This window comes from Siphateles boraxobius, unplaced genomic scaffold (genome assembly GCF_051911475.1).
Source record: "Siphateles boraxobius isolate OS27281-9 unplaced genomic scaffold, OSU_SipBor_1 65, whole genome shotgun sequence".
In the NCBI taxonomy this organism is placed as follows: Eukaryota; Metazoa; Chordata; class Actinopteri; order Cypriniformes; family Leuciscidae; genus Siphateles; species Siphateles boraxobius.
This window is the reverse complement of record NW_027509192.1, coordinates 21,654,890-21,676,261: the sequence shown is the minus strand read 5'-3', so window position 1 is coordinate 21,676,261 and position 21,372 is coordinate 21,654,890. Positions and strand designations below refer to the sequence as shown.

At 41.6% G+C, this 21,372-nt stretch overlaps 1 protein-coding gene across 4 annotated transcripts; it reads left to right on the top strand.

Annotated features, from left to right (window-relative positions):
• The first annotated feature begins 207 nt into the window (after positions 1-207).
• On the top strand, positions 208-14,443 carry LOC143721211 (protein NLRC3-like). Of its 4 annotated transcripts, XM_077211478.1 has the most exons (17): positions 228-343; positions 818-967; positions 1,069-1,176; positions 1,268-1,384; positions 2,795-2,911; positions 3,101-3,159; positions 3,493-3,588; positions 3,681-3,752; positions 4,477-4,514; positions 4,624-6,418; positions 6,936-7,109; positions 7,395-7,568; positions 11,230-11,403; positions 11,558-11,731; positions 11,828-12,001; positions 12,392-12,565; positions 12,983-14,443. In XM_077211478.1, the coding sequence occupies exons 8-17, from the start codon at positions 3,703-3,705 to the stop codon at positions 13,110-13,112; spliced, it is 3,057 nt and encodes a 1,018-aa protein (XP_077067593.1). In that variant the 5' UTR covers positions 228-343; positions 818-967; positions 1,069-1,176; positions 1,268-1,384; positions 2,795-2,911; positions 3,101-3,159; positions 3,493-3,588; positions 3,681-3,702; the 3' UTR covers positions 13,113-14,443. The 4 variants fall into 4 exon arrangements, with proteins under 4 accessions (XP_077067590.1, XP_077067589.1, XP_077067593.1 ...); XM_077211475.1 differs by lacking the exon at positions 3,101-3,159 and having other exon boundaries at positions 208-343; XM_077211474.1 differs by lacking the exon at positions 3,101-3,159 and having other exon boundaries at positions 214-343; positions 853-967.
• Positions 14,444-21,372: the final 6,929 nt, after the last annotated feature.

The following is a 21,372-nucleotide window of genomic DNA, read 5'->3' as shown; positions in this document are numbered from 1 at the left end:
ATAGAGACAATTGCAGCATGTTTTGTGTTACATTGCACACTTATTGGTAGTATTAGGCATATCATTCTTGTGTTCCAAGGAGGAAGTTCATACAAGTTCAAAAGAGGCATGAGAGCCAGTTCATTTTTTCATTGCCAATGCTTTAATTGTGGGCTGTGCCTTTAAGAGAGCCTCTTGTTCATCATGGTTCATGAGATAAAATGTTGAAGAGCTGCATTCCATTTTACATAAGAAGAAGGTGACAAGAAAAATAATACTCTCAAACAGTTGGAAAGCAGAGCAAAGGGAACCGAAAGGGAGCTAAAATGTTTGTATTTTCATAAGCAGAAATCCATATTAAGAGGTGAGTAATAAAATATGTTTACAATATTAACATTTATGCAGTTTATATAACGTACTGTAACAAGTATCATGGCTCTTGAAACTCCGACATATCTGCGTGTGTTCAGGGTAATGATTACCTATATACTATATTATGCATTTTTTTTAAACATATTTTTATACAATCAAAGATACTTTAACACCATTAAATGATATGTCTTTCATGTTCAACTAAGGTAAACATTATGAGTTTTAACTTGTTTCAGAAAATAAATACTCATATTATGCTTTCAATTAGTTATCACTAAATGCTACTTTAGAAAATGTAAGTTTCTTGTATAATGAAACATAAATAAATCTAAACCATGTCTGATTTTACAAATGCTAAACCCAAAACTCAATTAATTTTATGAATCTGTGTCTTGAAAACAACAATCAGTTCTCACAGTCTTAATGTCATTTGTTATCAATTCTGTGACTGGTACTTTTCTTTCAGTGGTGATTTACATCAGTGTCGGTCTGTTGTCTCAGGTTTATGGATGATGACTTTAAATGATGAAGGCTAATCTAGACTAGTTAAGATTGGTCATTCCAACAGTAAAATGAGTGGCGACAAAGGGCCAGCGGTTGAACTAGATGATTTAAGGTTTGAGCTGTTTCTTGTTTATTCATCTGTTTATTTCTGCACTTGATTCAACACATCATAAAACATATCATAAAGTGTCAGCTCTGGGTTTGTTTGTAAAGCTTGAAAAGGCCAAAGAAACCGGCTTCACCTGGACCAAGTCATGTGTCACTGGGAAACGAGTCTTTGTCTCGTCTGTTAACACTGAAGGAGAAGACCGCTCAACACCGGTGAGCTCATACCCATCTCGGATAAGCTTGTGGAAACTTACTCAAACAAGTAGTCAAATTTTATTTCCATTGAAACTTTCCTTCATTTTAGGTTGATTAATCATGAGGACTCTGACTTCTCTTTGCCGAGCGGTTTGTCAATGAAAAGTGAGGAGTCTAAGATTGTTCCTGTCAACTTCAGTGGAGAACCAATCCGTACAGAACTGAAGTATGTTAGCAATGTGTTAAACAATTCTAATTATAATAATTCTCAATGTAACAGCTTTTGATGCATTTATATATTAGTTTTCAGACCAGAGCATGTACCTCACTCGCACAGCAAACTGTGTTAGTGAAGAGTTTTGCCTCACAAGAAACCCATATACACAGCTGACTATAATATTACAAACTGCTTATGATGCACAGACATTGCTAAGTTTCTTTAAAATTTTACAAATATTATAACATCATCAACAAATATGAATAATGTTGTATAATTAAAGGAATACAGGAGTTTAATTTCTGACGTCATTTACTTGCCATCATGTCATCCCAAACCAATTTGATTTTTTTTCTTCCGTAAAACAGCAAAGGAGATATTTTGAGGAATGTTTGCTCTGGTCAATACAACAAAAGTAGACTGGAAGTTGCCGATTCTGTATGAATTTGTGCAGTTAGATTTGCACCAATGTTGTTTGGTATGATTTCCACGCATGCACCTAACTCTCAGCTGTTGGACGTAAGCAGATCGCAAAGAAATGAACGAACGAGATCACATGAATTCATACACCAATAAAAAAAAAAAGTAAAATAGTTATAAATTGGCATGATAGTGTTGAGCACCATAAAACTGCCATAAATATCTTCAGAAGCCATAATGACTGTGAGAGGACAACACAATTTCATGGCAGTTCATTTTGGTAGTAGGTTTTGGCGAATTGGTAAGTAATTCATACGAACTAGTACAATCTCATCCACCATAATCTCTATCTCACCTTAGTTTACCCAAAAATGAAAATTAGCCCACGATTTACTCACCCTCAAGTCATCCTAGTTGTATATGACATTCTTCCTTCAGACGAATACAATTGGAGTTATATTAAAAAATGTCCTGGCACTTCCAAGCTTTATAATGGGAGTGAATTTCTGGAAAGAAAATTGAAGCCCACAAAGTGCATCCATCCATAATAATAATACTCCACACAGGGTTAATAAAGGCCTTCGGAAGTGAAGCCTTGCCTTTGTGTAAGAAAAATATCCATATTTAAAACTTTATAAACTATAACCACTAGCTTGTGATTATAGTGTAAGATTGTGCTTGTTTACACAATACATCAGGCTCAATGCTTACACTTTTCAGTAGCATTATGGCTTATAGTTATAGTTTCTGAATATCAAAAGTGGTAAATTTCCTCTCATTACAAAGTTTCACACATAAAGTAATGAATAAAAATATGTTAATAATAATAATCTATACATGAGATCAAGTAATTTAAAGCCTAATTAAAGCTGCTTTATTTTACATGGAGTGGGTCACCTCATGTTCAGATCATATGATGAGCTCAATACAAATTACTCGATCATTGTAAACCCGGTAACGGGAGCTTTTGCTTCTGACTAAGTCATTTCTTCATTATAGGCAGATTCATCGCACAGACTCTGACTTCTCCTTGCCAAGCGGTTTATCAATGAAAAGTGGGCAGTCAATGGATGATCCTAAGGACTTCAGCAGAGAACCAATACACACAGAAATGAAGTATGTGTAAACAGACATCAGCAAAAGAATAAGTGGCCCAAACATTGTCAATCATGTTTGCACGAATAGCGACTGAAGGCTAATGAACAAAATTATAATGTGCTCGTTTTGCTTAATTATTGTCACGCTTAGTCCAAGAGAAGAAGGTAGATGATGAATAACAATATAAATGTTCTTTATTAATCCAAGAGATGAAACCCGAGCATAACGTGTGCAAAACACACAAACAAAACCAATGAGGGCAAGAGGTGAGGAACTGAAATACACAATGGTAATGAACATAATGACAAACAGCAGTGATGATTGATTAGTGTACATGAACTTGGACAACTTAAACATGTGACTAAGGACAAACAAACTAAAAGTCCATAAAAAATAAACTAACTGAACATAAACATGACAATTATGACCTTTCACTGATCTTTTTACTGGTCCTAGCCTTGGGTATTTTAAGATTTGAGTTATTTTTTTTATTTAATATTATATGCACTGTCATCCAACAGTCCATCCAAATGTACAACACAACCTAAAGTGTTAGCACTGAACTACATTCATTCATTCATTCATTTTTGTTTTTGGAGTTTGAACAAGCCAAAAGAACACGCTGAACCGAGTCAAGTGTCACTTGGGAATCAATCTTCCCCGTTATACTTCAAGACGGAAATCCCTGAACACAGGTGAGACCCTTATTCTAATAAACGTGAATAATGCCTTAAACATTAATTATATTATAAGATTTTGCCTCCATTAAATAATTTCTTCACTGCAGGCCGATTCATCACAAACAGTCAATGGATGATCCTAACAACTTCAGAAGAGAACCAATCCACACAGAACTGAAGTATGTGTTAATGTGAAGCAATGTGTTAAATCATTTAGTTTGTTTGTATGATAGAGAAGTAAACACAAATGCTTATGGTGCATTTTAAAGCATATATTTATATTAGTCTTCTGAAAAGTGTGTCTGCTTCACACAAAGTTTGACATCAGTTTAAAGGAATTGTTCACCCAAAATTAAAATCAGTTACGCACCTTCATATAGTACCATGTTGGTCCATAAGACTCTTATGCTATATTATATTGTAAGTACAGTCTTGTGTAGAACAGACCCATATTTAAGTTGTTTTTCACTGAAAAACCTTCACCACATTTCCTAATGTGCAGGAATCAGTGGCGTTGATCGGACTAATTTGAAATAACATACAGGTATACAGCAGATGATGCAAAATATTAGTTTTTTGTGTGTATTATTTATTTAGAGGTATAGTGTGTAATTTATTGATTGTGAATAAAGCTCCTTTTCAATGTTATTGTGAACTAAAAATGTTTAGTTTTGTGTAATTTATGCTGATAGGTGTCAGTATAATTTCAAGATGTCTGCCAGTGCAACATAAACAAAAAACATTTACTGTGCAACGTTAAGCTGGAATATGAGCAACATTAGAAGAATTATACACTTCACATTTAATATAAAGTTATTTTACATTATCAACAAATAAAACATGGCAACATTAAACATCCTGATGATTTTATTTTTGCATTTTCACACCTGTTTTTTCTTTCAGAACTCAGCAGAAGGAATTAAGGTCAAATGTTCTTAATGGTATTCATTTCAGTGGTTTCATATGAATCTTTAAATCTAGATTTTCAAATCTTTAAATGATCTAGTCATTTTTTTTTATTCTAACTACATCTTATGTCAAACTTCACAGAGGATCTGAACTGGACATGTAAGCTTAAGAGGACGTTGAGGAACAGGTGTCAGTGTATTTTCGAGGGGAATGAAGAGCACAGTAGCCCTTCTCTGCTTGAAAACGTCTATACAGAGCTCTATATCACTGATGTTGGAAGCAGTGAGCACAGCGGGGAACATGAAATCAGACAGATCGAGATGGTATCTAAACATACAGCCTCAATAGATGCACCAATCAAAGCTAATGATATCTTTAAAGCTTGTCCCGGTTCTACCAAACAAATCCTAACTGTGCTAACCAAAGGAATCGCTGGCATTGGGAAAACAGTGTCCGTGAAAAAGTTCACACTGGACTGGGTTAAGAAGAGAGCCAACCAGGATGTCCAGATGATATTTCCACTTCCTTTTCGTGAAATGAATTGTTTTAAAGACAGGAAAATTAGTCTGATACACATTCTTCAGCGCTTCTTCAATCTAAAAATAGACGCAGAAGTGTTACATTCAGACAAATACAAGATTGTCTTCATCTTTGATGGACTTGATGAATGTCGGTTTCCTCTGGATTTTCAAAACAACAGGAGTTGCTCCAGTGTGACAGAATCAGTCTCAATCAGTGTCCTACTGACAAACCTCATCTGCAAGAACTTGCTTCCTTCTGCTTTGGTCTGGATAACTTCACGACCAGCTGCAACAGGTCAAATACCACTTGACTTCATTGACCGAGTAACCGAGGTACGAGGTTTCAATGACTCCCATAAAGAAGAGTACTTCATCAAAAAAATAGGTGATCCAGAACTGTCCTCCAGAATAATCTCACACTTGAAGTCTTCAAAGATCCTTCACATCATGTGCCACATCCCAGTGTTCTGTTGGATATCAGCTACAGTTCTTGAAAAGATGTTTCGGGATCCTGATGGTGGTGAAATTCCCAAGACCCTGACACAAATGTACGCACACTTCCTAATTTTCCAGATCAAGCAAGGGAGTCACAAATTCGATGGGATTTCCGAAGAAGGTTTGAAGTTGGATAACCAGACCACATTGTTGCTTGGAAAGCTGGCTTTTAAACAACTTGAAAATGGTAATTTATTGTTCTATGAGGAAGATTTGAAGGAATGTGGCATTGAACTCAATGTTGCATCTGTGTATTCAGGAGTTTGCACCCAAATTTTTAGGGAAGAGGCAGGACTGCTTCAGGAGAGGGTCTTCAGCTTCGTACACGCAAGTATGCAGGAGTTTTTGGCAGCATTGTATGCCTTCCTTGTGTTTGTCAACAAGCAGCGAAATGTCCTCAGTCAGACGACAAATGCTAAAATCATGAGTACATTAAAAAAACTATCAATGCATGAATTTCTGAAGTGTGCTGTGGATAAGGCTTTAGCAAGTGACAATGGACATTTGGACCTTTTTCTTCGCTTCTTGTTGGGACTGTCACTTGAGTCCAATCAGACTCTTCTTCAGGAGCTGCTGACTTCGGTGCTGAGCGATGCTGAAAGCAACATGAAAACACTTCAATACATCAAGGAAAAAATCAGGGACCACCCTTCAGCAGAGAAGGCAATAAGTCTTTTCCACTGCCTAAGTGAACTGAAAGATGATTCTCTGGTTGAGGAAGTGCGGGAATTTATACATTCACAGGGTTTTTATGCTGGAAAGCTGTCTCCTTCACGTTTTTCTGCTTTGGCTTACATATTGCTGACATCTGCTGAAGAACTGGATGTTTTTGACTTGGCAAAGTTCATTCATCCGAGCATGACCTCGAATGAGGGACTGTTGAGACTGTTGCCAGTAATCAAAGCATCTCGATCAGTTCTGTATGTATCTCACTCTACTCAAGTATGCAAACACAGATGTGTACACTTTTCTAGCATATTCCAAGCATGCAGTCCTGTTGTACATACTAAACATGCTTTCTTATTTTAATACATTGATAACAACCTCAGTATTAGGTTGCAATAAAATTACCTTAAAGGGATTAAACTGGATGTTCTATTATTCGTATAGCCGATTGTAAATATGTCAACTAATTTTATTTAACTTGCACAGGAAGATTCTCTTCAAATTATTCCTTTGCCATGACAGTTGACTTCCAAAAGAAAACTCTAGCAACCCTTGCAGCAAAGCTGAGAATGCAGTGCATATTTGCATTGTTATGAGATGTATTTGGACACATTTCAGAATGCAGTAGCATGTGAAAGTATTCATGTAACTTGATACATTCACATACTTTGCAGATCCAGTTTTAGGACTTAGATGAGATAAACAGTTAAGTTTTTCTTGTAATGTAATTTCAAATATAGTTGGTGAATCTTTTTAATCTTTTCCCTTCAGATTGAGGTGTTGTAATGTGACAGAGAAAAGCTGTGCCGGCCTGGCCTCTGTTCTTAGTTCAAGTCTCTCATGTCTAAGAGAGCTGGATTTGAGTTCTAACAATCTTCAGGATTCAGGAATAAACCAACTTGCTGCTGGATTGGGGAATCTTCAGTGTAAACTAAACAGACTGAGGTAGGAAGGACTCAAACTCATGGTATAGGATGTTGAAGATATTTACAATGGCATACATTGCAAACTGCTTGCTAATTGCTAAATTACGAACTATAAGTCATTGCATTGAGTCTCAAAACCTGTTGACGTGCAGTGGTATGAAAATAAAATAATCATTGATGGGTTTTCACTCAGAAGGAACATCAAAAGTCTCCATTTGTTCTCCATTTTATCACATTGCTGTCTAGGAGAAACAACTAACATTTAATTTGTGATTTTTTTTTCTTTTCTTTCTTGCTGTTGCAGACTTTTCAATTGTAGCATTGGTAGAGACGGCGGTGCCTCTTTGGCCTCGGCTTTGAGATCAAACCCGTCTTACTTAATTGAACTTGATTTGACATACAACAATCCACACGATACAAGTGTGAAAATGCTTTCTGATGTGCTGACAGATACAAGCTGTAAACTGGAAATATTAAGGTAAGTTCTAATATATAATAAGTGGGCACTAATTTATATATAACTATTACTTCCTACTGGGTACAATAGCAGTGGCACACATTTTATTCACTTTAAAAACCTTCTAGGTTACGTACACTGAGATGTCAAGATTGTGGATTCACAGTGCACAAACAACACACTATTCCTCAATAGTTGGCCACAAAGAGCATGGTTATGGGGCGATGACTAAGGTGGAAGAGATGCTAGCTAGCTATCTCTCACCTCAGTCTGCATCGTCCCTAAAGGCCCTGACATTGCCCACCAAGCCAGTCAGAACAACTTCGGCTTTGGTGGCAGGGTTTGAAATGAACCCCCGCCAACCCGTCAAATGTGGTTAAAAATCAACTGTGGCGGGTAACGCTGTCAAATCACGAGCCAGTTTGGCAGCTTACTTATTATGTTTACTCACTTTGCTGGGGAATTTCTTGTAAGCTAATGTCTAAAATACATTTTTGGTGATGAGGATGAATGAGGAAGGGCGGAGATGCATGGATGACAGGATTTTGTTTAAATAATGAAATGAATGTATGAATCCACCCCCCCCCCCCCCCCCAACCTCGAAAAAAATGTATAAGCTGTGACATAGTTAATCTGGTTCATTTTTTGGCTAGTAGAAGTTCTGAATGGCTGATAACTTAAACATTTAGTAGCCAAATTGGCCGGTGAGTGAAAAAGTTAATTTCAATCCCTGTTTGGTGGCCAAAGCTTATGCAGCATCTGGTCATTGGTGCAGGCCTACTAGGCAGACCTGTTAGGAGACCTCGATGAGGGTGGGGGAGGGTTGGCCATGATGCTCTGAGTTGCGATGGGCCACTGATCTTTCTCTTGGGTTGCGTCCCATTTTGGATCTGCGTCATCTGAATCAGTCAGTCATGCTGCTCAAGTTTAAAACTGGACTGGTTTGTTACAAAATAACGCCTAGTAGAGTGTGCTTTCTCCAGCACAGAGGACCACTTTTCTAGACGTGGTGTGGGATTTGGTTACGATGCAAGCACGGTGAAACAGTTTCAGAGCCTGCTGGGTTTGATGGCAGCAGTGTCCAACGTGAAACATTTTGGCCTGTTGTACATGAGACCCCTACAGTGGTGGCTCGGGACCAGGGGATTTTCCCAGAGGGGCAATCCTTTTCACTTGATCAAGGTCACGCTGCGATGCTTATGTGCTTTGGTTATGTGGAAGAAACCATCAGTGGTCGCCTACATAAATCACCAGGGGAAAGCTGCTTTAACTCAGGGAAGCTTACATCCATGGGTGCCAGAACCAGGGAGCAGATTTCCTGTCGAGACAGGGGCTGAGGCCCGGGGATGGGAGGCTCCACCCTGAGGTGGTGGAGCAGATATGGAGGGTGTTTGGCCAGGCACAAGTGGATCTGTTTGCATCTCGAGAGACATCTCACTGTTCACTCTGGTTCAGCCTCACACATCCAACTCCTCTGGGAATGGATGCTATATGGTTCCGTCATGCCCACGGCTATGTCTCTACGTTTTTCCCCCGATCATTCTGCCCGGGAGATCTGGACAATGTTCACCTGGACTAGGTCTGTCTGTAAACTTGGTTCCCTGAAGAGGGAATGAGACGTTGCGTCACCCTGCCATACCTCCTGCGTGCCAGTCAGCGACTTACCTCTGCCTATTAGGGGTGTCGAAATGAATCGTTTCTACGATGCATCGCGATGCAGACGAGGACGATTCGGTATCGGTTCAGTAATAGACCATAACCGGTTATACTGACGCTTTTCTGACGTAATTTGTCGCGTGTGTGCTTTGTCGCGGTAGCATACAATGGCAGAGGAGGCGAGACGCAAGTGCGAGTAATTAAAAATGCTCTATATATTTTAAAAGCCTACATCTATTCTGGGCACATTTCGGCTCTAATGAACAACCTGGTAAGCACGACCTGGAGAAGACATGCGCTTTGTGCGCTCATGTCACGCACACATAGAGCTGATTTAAGTATCCGAACCCGATGGTCAAATTACAATTATTCTGTGTTGTTACGTTTGATTATAAATGGATGATCGTTACCTTCAACAGTGGGCTCGGCGACGGTCGATGCGCGCATCTCTATGGTAACATTATACACTGATGAATGAGCGCTGCTTTTAAATGAACATTTCTTTACAACAAAATTGATTTGACACAATTTCATTTACTAAATGGCATATACAGGCTTTACTCCCTTGAAACTTCAAATGGAATGTCACTGTTTCTGTCAGTGCGACTTCCCGAACAGGCGAACATGCGCGTGCGAATGCACACATCACTTTTGGAGTAAAAATTTTAATTGCAGATGCAGTGCACCGCGATGCATCGCGATATCAAATTGAACTGAATCGATGACATGATAATCGTAATCGAACCGAACCGTGAGACCAGTGTAGGTTCACACCCCTACTGCCTATTAGAAGCTAGCGTTGTTTGGGCATGCTTTATAGTTTCCTAATTTGTGACCTCACCTACCTCTAACATCTCGTCACACCGTTGGACTGATTTCACAGATGCTTCACAACGCAATCACCAGAACATTCCCACAGCATCAATCGACGCAGCATTACAGCATTACAGTTGTAACCGAGGCTTTTTCTTAAAACCAGTGTGTCTATTCTGATATTTTTTTACAGCAGTGTCAGTATTTGGCATCTGAGAGGTGACTAAGGATCTGACCCATGTCAGGAATGCAGTAACAGTGTTCACTCATTTGGCCCGGTTTACAGAGAATACATTTGTACTTGTTTTGTAATTAGGCAAGGCAAGTTTATTTACATAGCACAGTTCATACACTAGGCAATTCAAAGTGCTTTACATAGAAAGGAATAACATTTATCACAAAATAAAAGGACGCCTAGGGTCTGAAGGAAGACGGGCAGGCATGGCTGAATTGTGGCAATGGAACTGTGTTACATACGGTATATTGTTAAATGAACGATCTAGATTTTCCCTTTCAAAGAGGAACTCAACATTGTGTCATGGAGTTAACGCTTTTGGGACATTAATACGCACTCCGCAATACTGAACAAATGCCTGCTCACTGTGCTGTGAAACCAGCTGGGCTGTAGCCAAATGTTACTGACAGAATTATTCACAATGGTGACAACGTCCACCTTTATGCTTTGTCCTTCCATTCCCTGGTGTCCATGCCTCCTCCATTCTCCTCTATTATACAGTCCATTCGTACATGACCACATGGGGAAACAAAATGCAACTTCCGCATTTATCGGACGGGCTGAACAATGGGAAAGTGGGACTCTGCTAGCAGTCATGCCCATTCATCAACACCTGCTTTCCACTTCTGTAACAGCCTATATATATTATGCTACGTACTCCCAATATCAAAACAGCGATAGAAGAAGAACTGGGACTATTGCACACTCCCTTCATCCATACATTAGGCAGATGAGGATAGGGCTTCTCCTCTCCGTTGACATCCCCATCACCAACGGAGGTCACAGATGAAGAGGGGGGGCGCGAGTGGCGGGATTACCCACCGTCTTTGCTTGTTCCAACCTTACAGAGGGAGTTACCCCCTTTTCTTTCCGAACGCAGCACATACTATTTGCATAGTACCCCTTACAACTAGGCAGATGAAAAACAGCAGTCATATTGTAAAGTCTACAAATATAAACTGGAGGCTTTTTTTTTAGGTTGATAGGCTGTGAACTGACGAGAAAAAGCTGTGCTGCACTGGCCCAAGTACTTCAGTCCTCCTCTACAAGCCTGAAACATTTAGATTTAAGTTTGAACGACCTCCAGGATTCAGGAGTGGAACTGCTCTGTGTTGGCCTAAAGAACCATTCCTGCAAGCTTGAGAAACTGAGGTATTACAATTTATCAAGTAGACTAATCAAGTAGATTAACACACAGCCCACAGGGCAATAACATGGTGCTAACAATCTGATTCTGAGGAAATAATGTCACATGCTGTGTATCAAACGACACTAGTTTATGTTTGTTTGCCTTTACTATTCGCAGTCTATCAGACTGTAAAATTACAGCCAGAGGAAGTTCTGCACTGTCATCTGCTTTAAAGTCAAACCCATCACACCTGAGAGAGCTGGATCTCAGCATTAATAACCTCACAGACTCAGGAGTAAAGGATCTGCTCCCTGTGTTTGAAGACCCACATGTTTGTCTAGAGAGATTATGGTAACAGGCCTCTAGATTCATGTGAACATTTCACAATTAACAAATGAAACTGTATGGATATTTAAAACTTTTTCATTGTTTTTATGCTTTTCTCAGGCTGAATAATTGCAATCTAACTCATAAAAGCTGTCAGATGGTGGGTTATGTGGACACATCCAAACACTCGAGTCTGAGAGAGCTGAACCTCAGTGCTAATGACCTGCTTGACTCAGGCTTAAAGCAGCTTTCAGTGGGAGTGTGTCATCTTCTATCAGGACTGCAGTCACTGAGGTAATAAAGTTTTCTTTAACCCAATAATGATTATCCCATCATTTACCCATCCTTTGTAATGGTCTTGGTGTATGTTACTTTAAGACCAATATTTGGGGATTCTCTGAGCTCTGCATTCGTAGGGAGAGTAAGTAAGTAAGTGAAAATATGCTGCAGCAATCTGTTTTGTTTTTTGCTTTTTTTTTTAAACAAAAATACAGTCAATAACAGTAACTTTTGTCATGTGGATCATTAGCAATGCATTATAGGTTACACCTTGTTGTTGTTAGTGAACAATGTGTTGAAAGGTCGATGTATCTATACTTAACACAGAACATTTGTCTGTTTTTACAGAAAAATCAGAAAATGCAATTTAAAGTAATCTTGTTATAATTGCACAACCCTTTGCAGTGTTACATATTGTGGGCTTACGGCACAGGGATGTGCTGTTCTGGCATCAGCTCTCAGCTCTAACCAATCACAGCTAAAAGCACTGGATCTCAGAGGAAATAAACTGTCAGATTCAGGAGTTAAACTGCTCTCAGATCTGCTGGAGAATCCACACAGTAAACTAAAAGAACTGGAGTAAGTGTTTGAAACTTAGCATACAGACAGTATACTCCTTGTGCTATGCCATTAAACATCCCATGATAATTTATACATTAAAAAAATTATTAATAAAGTTATTATTTAAATAAGACAAGATTGGGTTAACATATCTTTTGATTGTTTGCCACAATATTCAGGTGAATCTTAAGGCCACATTTCACCCTAAAGCAAAAAGACAAAAGTAGAAATAAAAGTAGTATTTTTTTTTAAATATGTAAATGTACATTTATATGTGTGTCTAGAAATAATGTATCTAGTCTACATATATCAGTATCATCAAAATGTAAAAATAAAAATTCAGCACAACAAATTTGACCATTATGTATAATACTTTATAATTCAAATAATATTCATGTTTTACACAATTGCTGATTTTGTCTCTGCACCTTACAGATTCAAGGATGGAACAACAAATCAGACGCCAATGAATGTCCCTCACACACAGGATGTTCTCCTTGTAGATCCAACAAAATCAACAGAACAAAAAACAAAAACAAAAAAGCGTATGCTCTTAAGAAAATAATTTAGTGCTTTGAGTGAGTTGGACAAGTTTGCTCCCAGCTGTGTTACATCAAACCAGTTGAACAGACCTGAAAGAGAGCTATGTTAGATCGTCGTTGTAAGTGTGACATCTGGGGCCAGTTGAATAAACATAAGACTTTCTTAATATAATGGCTAAGAAATATACCAACTAGCAGTTAGTTAATAGGTAATCAGTCTTACTTTTCAGTATAAAATTAGACCCATCTATGTTGATTAATGATGATTAACTTGCAAGAATAGTCTTAGCAGTTTATGCAACCGGCCCCTGGTCTCAGTGTTGTTCATTATCTGAATTATTCAAACTAGCAAGGAAAGGACAATAGTATAGAAAAATAGTATAGAACATCAGTATGGAAAATGCACCATGTGCGTGATATGGCATCACTGGTACTGAATGAATCACACTTTTCTTGAGCAGAAACAAAATGTCATAAGATGGAATGAGATTAGGTTCAAGGGAAACTATGAGGACTAGCAGGTTTGATGAGTAAGTCAGCTGTTTTAAGAGGTCCACATCAGCTGCATCTTAAAGACTTTTCTTTCAAACAAACACATTTTTGTATGAATTATTACTGTGCATTTTGTAGTACATATGTTGTATATAGTCAGTTTTATAGTATACATTATTTTAGTAAAAATTTAGAATTTCTTTCAAATTCTAGCTAGTTTTTTGCTTATTATAGTGTGACAGCTGCTAAATATGTTGACTTGGCAAAATGTGAATATTTATACAGTATTTACTGTGAACTACTACCTCTTCTGAGATCCTTAAAATTCTAATTCTATCCTTTATTTATCCATATGTCCGTCCGGTAACCACCTAGCAATCGTTTGCCGGCCCCCAAAAAGCTGTGCTGTAAATAAATGGCCAAAACGCATACAAAGTTTTTATGTTTTTAATTGGAAACAGTGTCGTAAAGTCTAAGTGCACTTGTTTTTCCACAAGGGTTTGTCAAGTCACCATCAAAGTTTGTCTTTACATACATTCCTTTTGTAGTTGTATTAATAATTGTCATTGTAGAATGAAGCATTATCAGTATTTAGTTTACAAAATAATGAAACTAAGAATAATGATGTGAGTCTCTGAATGAACAGTAGAGAGCAGCACAGGATCTGTAGGAGGCTTGCTGCATAGAGTAAATAAATTGTATTATTATATTCTTTATGTCAAGATATGTCAAACCTGCCTTTGTTTCTTCAAGCTGTAATGTTGCTCTCACGTTTAAAAATGCAAATGTTTACATTTGTCTAATGAAGATACAAGAGAAGTAAGAATTGATTAAAGAATTGGAGTAAATACACACACAAAAATGACCCAGTATCATCAAGTGTTTCATTTGAATGTTTATTTATGAAATAAGAAAGGGGCATCATTCATTAATAGTCATTATAGTGATTACAGTATGTCTTTCCTCATTTAACATGAAAACATGTTGATATTCAGAGTTTCCCCAAACTTTCTATGGTTAGTCACTGCAAACCATTCTCCACACAATACTTTCTATCATGGAAACAATTATATATTTCGACTTTGGTCAAAATTTTGGCTTTTTTGTTTGGGATATTGCATTTCCAGCTTTTGACAATACAGTAAATAAGTTATTTCATTGAAAAGTGCTACAATTTATTCATTTGTGAGTGCATTTAACGCCAAACTACACTGGTTTAACAGCACCTGCATGCGTCTCATTCACAAAACCAACCGCTTTGAACCTTGAATCACTGCACTAAGAGAGTGTTTAAAAAACAGGAATAAATTGAAAAATACAACAATAGAATATAGGTAATTTGGCATAACAAATACATGGTCTATTAAGGCAAACTTCATTTCTAAAACAAACAATCTACAAAAGTATATTTCTTTTTAAAACACTGCTCATGCAAACATGATGCAGGCAATACTAAACTGTGAATTCATAATTAACAAAGGTAAACAATATCCGTGTTTATATGATTTGGAGACTTCTATTACCCCATCTAAATTCATGCTGTCCAGCCAGTGCTGTAAACCAAAGAACAAAAAAAAAAAAAAATACTAACCCTTTTGGGTGCATCATGAGCAGGAAAACTGGTCCTAACTAAGCAACACTGGCACCTATCACCACTTTTACAAATAAGATTCGTCACACCTGAGATTAAACACACAATATCTCTTACTTGTAAACAATTCATTAGCCATGCAGTCAAATCATTCTTTTTAAAACCAAGAAATGGACAAGAAGTTGTTCTATTGTTCATCTCAAGTCATTAAGCTAATTTGTAAATTTCTCATTCATGATTATCAAGCTTCAATTATAACGTCAGTAAGACATGGTCAGTGTACAAATAATCTACAGAAGTGGTTCAATTTTGTAATCATTTTAAATTGAAATTGAGCATAAATGTGGAAGAGTGCGGTTACAATGCCTGAATCCTAACCATATGGGAAAACATTCCCATTCCATACATGGTTAAAATTTGATGCATGTTTTCTGCATGATTTATGTAGATAACACAGCATAGATTCAGTGTGAGTGGGTGTGAGTTTGAAGTTGACTTACTGTCATGATAAATTAATGAAGTCGGAGCTCTGTGCCTGTGTTTGAGTTATTTTTTCCTGGGGTTGCTGGGGTAAAGGCTGGCTAGTGTATTTTCTTCCTGAAATATGAAGGGTTTAGAGCAGAAGGAGCACATCTGAGCTCTTGATCCCGAAAGTCACGCTGTAAATAGCTTTTTGTTTTCATTAAAGACAGTTTGGCCAGGTGTTACTGAACATTGTTTGGTTGAGAACTGAACATTTTTATGAAAAAAAAAATTCTCTCGATGATCCATGTGATATTTTGAAGAGAATTTTCTGCCATTTAATTGGGTCATTCTAGAATTGTGATTTCATTTCCAGCTCACACTCATGTACACGTAAAATACAAGAGATTGAACGTGAATCAAGGCCCCGATAAATTTACAGCGAAGCTCTTTTTCGTTCTTCGCTTAGAAATAAAAAGAACTTAGGACACCCTTACAGTGAAATGTGTTTAGTAAAATGTTTAGATAAATATATGCTGCGCACTTTCCTCTTGATTTAAGACTACAGACTATACTACAGTTCTGGCTATGTGAGATGATTGTTTAAATTTACCCCTTTTCTTTGCAAGACACATTGATATTACAATCCATAATTGGCTTTTACAGCATTATCCTGAACATGGAAAGCATTCACTTCAATGAAAGGAAGAGAGGCTCTCTGCCTCCCCCTAAAACTGGGTTCCTTTAGTAGGCAATTCCCTTATGTCTCGTGAAGTTGCAGCTGCCTCCCCAGAGGTTGGGTCCCTAAGCAGGTGACCCCTTCATGAGTCATAGCAATATACCACTTAGGTTTCATTAATTAGGTAGTTCCTTCACGGGTATTTAATGGAGTATCCTCACCCCTGAGGGTTCTTTTTTAAGTAGGAAGCTCCTTAAGTGGTAGGTTCCTCCCCATAGTGTTGGGTTCAGTAAGAAGGAAGCTCCCTTGGGTGTTACCAAGGTGTGGGATTCCTCAAAATTGCTTAAGCTTCCGGAAGCCCCCCTTGAGTCTGGTAGAACGATTTGTACCTTCCCCATTATGGGTTCTAAGCAGGGTCCTTGTCACAGCTTTCGAGGACTCACAGTCTCCCTTATGTTAACCTAGCGGCAACCGCCTCCTTTAAGATTTTGTTGGTGGCTCCATTTTGTGAAATGCTGAAGTTTCAGGGTTGCAGCTGCCTCCAGCTGATTGGGGGCTTATAAGCAGGCAGCTCCCTTGTGGTTGAGTCGTGGCTTCATTAAGTCATGGCTACCTCACCCAGAATCGGGGCCCCCGAATTAGGAGACTCCTTCATTTATCTAGATGAAACTACCTTCCTATTAAGGGTTCTTCATCAGGCAGTTTACTCAAAGATGCAGAATGCAAATTTGACCATATTCGCAAGGTTGTACCTGGCTCCACTATACAATAGGTTATTAAGCAGGCAGCTCCCTTGTGCAAGCTGGAGATAATGTGGTTGAACCTGGGCCTTCCCTTTGGGGTCTGTAAGTAGGTCCTCTGCTCCCACAAAATAGCTCAAGATGATCCCCAGACTGCAGGGGTTATCGTAGAGTGAACCCTGCCTGTTATTGGGATACCTTCTCTTGGGTCCTCCACACTCTGTTCCAGCTCAGGCAGACTTCGGAGACTATAGCATGGCTAACACTTTGCAGCCGTTTTCTAGTTTCCTCTAGTGAGCAAAGTTTACTCTTCCCTTAACGGGTTTCTTTATTAGGGTCTATTGTCCCTGGGTCTCGCCTAGTCAAAATTGGGGATCACAATCTTGGATGAACATTGGACTCCCCTCACCCACAGGGTTGTTCTCCCCAGAGAACCCATCTCTGGGCTCAGGTGAGAAGTGGTTTCGCTTCGCTGATCTCTTCTTATTGGTTGAGCACCCTCCAGGAGTGCTGGTCTTACGAGATGCTGACTCTAGGTCAAACGGGGTTGAGCATTTTGCTACTAAAACGCTCCCCTGTGGTGTTGAGGGGTTGAACCAGATCCCCCTATAAGGTTGGTGTCTCCCCCTACAGTAATTGAAGGTTCAACAAGTAGGCAGCTCCCTTATATTTCATGAAGCTGTGGTTGCCTCCCCAGAGGTTGGGTCTCTAAGCAGGCGGCCCCTTCATGAGTCATTACTAAGGTTGAAGCTGTCTCCCCATGATAGCGGGTCCTTTAAGTAAGACAGCTCCTTTAGGTTGTGAGTGACAGATGAGGGAACCATTGTTTCCCTGTGCCAGTATTCCTTTTAATGTAATGTCTGGCATAAAGGTTGGCATTACCAGACCTTTGAGCTCCACCTGTCTTAGAACTTGGAGCTTAGGTGCTGGCCGTAGGGAATAGTGTCACTGACAGTTCTGTGAACCTGAGTATCTGAGGGAATCTGACTCCGAAATATCAGTCCGTTGAGTCCTTGTTTGTGATTGTCACAGCCAATTAGGCAGTTATTCCCTCAGCATTTCGAAGTGGGCATAGTGGCCTCTAGAGCAGTGTTTGGAGGACCAACACTGCACACTTTGAAAGTCTCTTCTTTCTGACACACCCATTTCAGGTCCTGGAGTTTCTTCTAATGAGCTGATGCATGTAATCAGGTGTGTTTGATTAGGGAGGCAAATAAAATGTGCCGTGTTGGAGCAGGGTTGAGAAACGTCTCGGTTAAGTATGTAACCCTCGTTCCCTGAGTGGGCAACAGAGACGTTACGTCGGATGAAGACGAATGGGGGTTTCGCCTAGGAAGCCAATCATCTTCGTGTATTATAAAACGAGCCAATGGCGATGAAATGCCATGGGTCTGCGGAATTTGCATAGCGTATCTCCGTCCCACCGCGTGGGTATAAAAGGAGAGACGCCGGCAAAGGCAGATCATGTCTTCGCTGAGGAGCCGAGACTGAACTCAGGCGTCTACCCAGCGGTACAGCGGAAGTGGCAGGGAGACGTAACGTCTCCGTTCCCCACTCAGGGAACGAGGGTTACATACGTAACCGAGACGTTCCCTTTCGTAGTCACTCCGAGTTACGTCGGATGACGACGAATGGGGGTCCCTGTGAAGTCACGCCACCTTCACAGCTGTCTTCCAGTGCCCTGCGAAAGTCTGATCCCCCTGTCGTGATACTGGCTGGGACAAAGGAGTCTTACTTAACACAGGAATACCAAGGTACACTGGGAAGCATATCTAAGAGGAAATATGCAGCAGCATGCCTACCCGTAGGGAGGACTTAAGAACACACATATGGCCGGAGGGCTTCATATGGAGGAACGCTGGAGTGACCAGCCCGAGGGGTGGCAACTTTCAACTCCAGGTGTCGCAAGGTGGCTTGCCGAGGGAAAGACACATGCTCAAGGAGGCTTACAGTGGAAATACACATGTGGGGGTTACTCAGGGGAGGAACCATGCACACGGATGCACCTAGCCGACGCACAGGCAATAGACACTGGCGCCAGCGTCAACAGTGCTGTAGGAACTCAGGGCTTCAGAGAGGAAAGCTCACCTGAGGAATATCGCACGTATCCAGTCCGTGGAGCGGAATGGCGAGCAAACGAAAACACCTGAGCGGGTCCAGTACTAGCTGACTGAAGCGAGTACACGAGAGGACACAGGCTCCACTCGGAGATTATAAAATCTGGCGAATGTGTTGGGTGTCGCCCAGCCTGCAGCTCTACAGATGTCTGTTAGCGAGGCGCCATGCGCTAGAGCCCAAGAGGAAGCCACACTCCGGGTGGAGTGGGCTGTCACACCAAGGGGGCACGGTCGGCCTTGCTGTTGGTAAGCCAAAGCAATGGCGTCCACTATCCAGTGGGACAACCTCTGCTTTGAGAGAGCCTTTCCCTTCAGTCTCCCACCATAACAGACAAAGAGCTGGTCTGAGGTCCTGAAACACTGCGTCCTGTCTACGTAAGCACAGAGAGCGCGTACTGGACAGAGCAGTGCCAAGGCTGGGTCTGCCTCCTCCAGGGGCAGCACTTGCAGGTTCACCACCTGGTCCCGGAAGGGAGTGGTGGGAACCTTGGGCACATATCCATGCGGGGGTCTCAGGATCACGTGAGAGTGACCGGGCCCGAATTCCAGGCACGCTTCGTCAACGCAGAATGCGTTCAGGTCCCCTACCCTCTTGATGGAGGCTAATGCAACAAGGAGCGCTGTCTTCATAGACAGGAACTTAAGCTCAACTGATTGCAGAGGCTCAAAGGGAGCCCTCTGCAAGGCATTTAACACCACTGAGAGGTCCCAAGAGGGAACGAGAGGAGGGCGAGGAGATTTCAATCTCCTCGCTCCTCTCAGGAACCTGACGATCAGGTCGTGCTTCCCCAGAGACTTACCTTGCTTCGTGATATGCGGCGATAGCGGCTACATACACCTTCAGGGTGGAGGGAGACAGCCTTCGCTCCAGCCCATCTTGAAGGAAGGAAAGCACGACACTGACCGAGCATCTCCCGAGGTCTTCTCGGCGAGAAGAGCACCAGTTGACGAAGAGGTTCCACTTCAGTGCGTCCCCGAACTGGTCCCAAATCAGCTCGACCGACTGGGGATGGAGTCGCCATTCGCCGGAGTTATGCCGAAACCGTGACAGCTCGTCGGCCGCAAAGTTCCAATTCCCGGAATGTGGATAGCACGAAGGGACCTCAGGTGCTTCTGACTCCATAAGAGGAGGTGGCGTGCGAGTTGCGACATACGGCGGGAGCGTAGACCACTCTGACAGTTGATGTACGCTACTGTCGCGGAATTGCCTGAACGGACTAGTACGTGTTGACCAATGAGCAATGTGCGAAAACAGTGCAGGGCAAGGCGTACTGCCAGCAACTCGAGGCAATTGACATGCAGAAGGCGCTGGGGTCCTGTCCAGGAGGCCGCGGCAGCATGTCCGTTGCACATGGCGCCCCAGCTTGTGGAAGAGGGATCTGTGGAGACAACAACATGCCTGGAAACTCGTTCTAGGGGAACTCCGGCCCATAGAAAACTGAGGTTCCTCCACGGGGTGAAGGTCTGACGGCAGGTCGGAGTCACTGGGACTCGGTGCGTGCCATGATGCCATGCCCACCTCGGGACTCGATCGCGAAGCCACAGCTGAAGCGGTCTCATATGAAGCAATCCGAGCGGCGTTGCCGCGGCTGCAGATGCCATATGCCCCAGGAGCCTCTGGCTGGAGAGGGCTGTGGCGCCTTCCTGCGGCCTCCTCCGCGACACGGCCCGGGTGAAGGCTGCTGCTGGGGCCGTGCGGGAGGGGGGGGAGCCACAGGAGGGTGCCCTCGGCGGCGAGCAGGCTGGGGCGTCTGTACCGACGGCTGGGTGGAGGTAGCAGCAGGCCGTCGGGGCAGAATATGTTTGATCGCCTCAGACGCTCCGCCGAAGAGGCCGGCCTGGGATATGGGGGCGTCGAGCAGACGAGAGCGCTCAGCGTCCCGCATATCGGCCAGGTTCAGCCACAGGTGACGCTCCTGGACCACAGAGGTGGCCATCACCTGACCCAGGGAGCGTGAGGCCACTTTCGTCGCTCGGAGAGCGAGGTCAGTGGCGGCACACAGCTCATCGAAGAGCCCTGGGTCAGTCCCCGCCCTGCGCATATCTCTGAGCAGCTGGGCCTGGTAGACCTGCAAGGTGCTCATCGCATGCAGAGCGGCGGCCGCCTGTCCTGCAGCTCTGTGAGATCTCGCCACGAGGGTCGACGAAAATCTACAGGCCTTGGACGGGTGCTTAGGAATACGACGAGATGAAGCGCTCTTA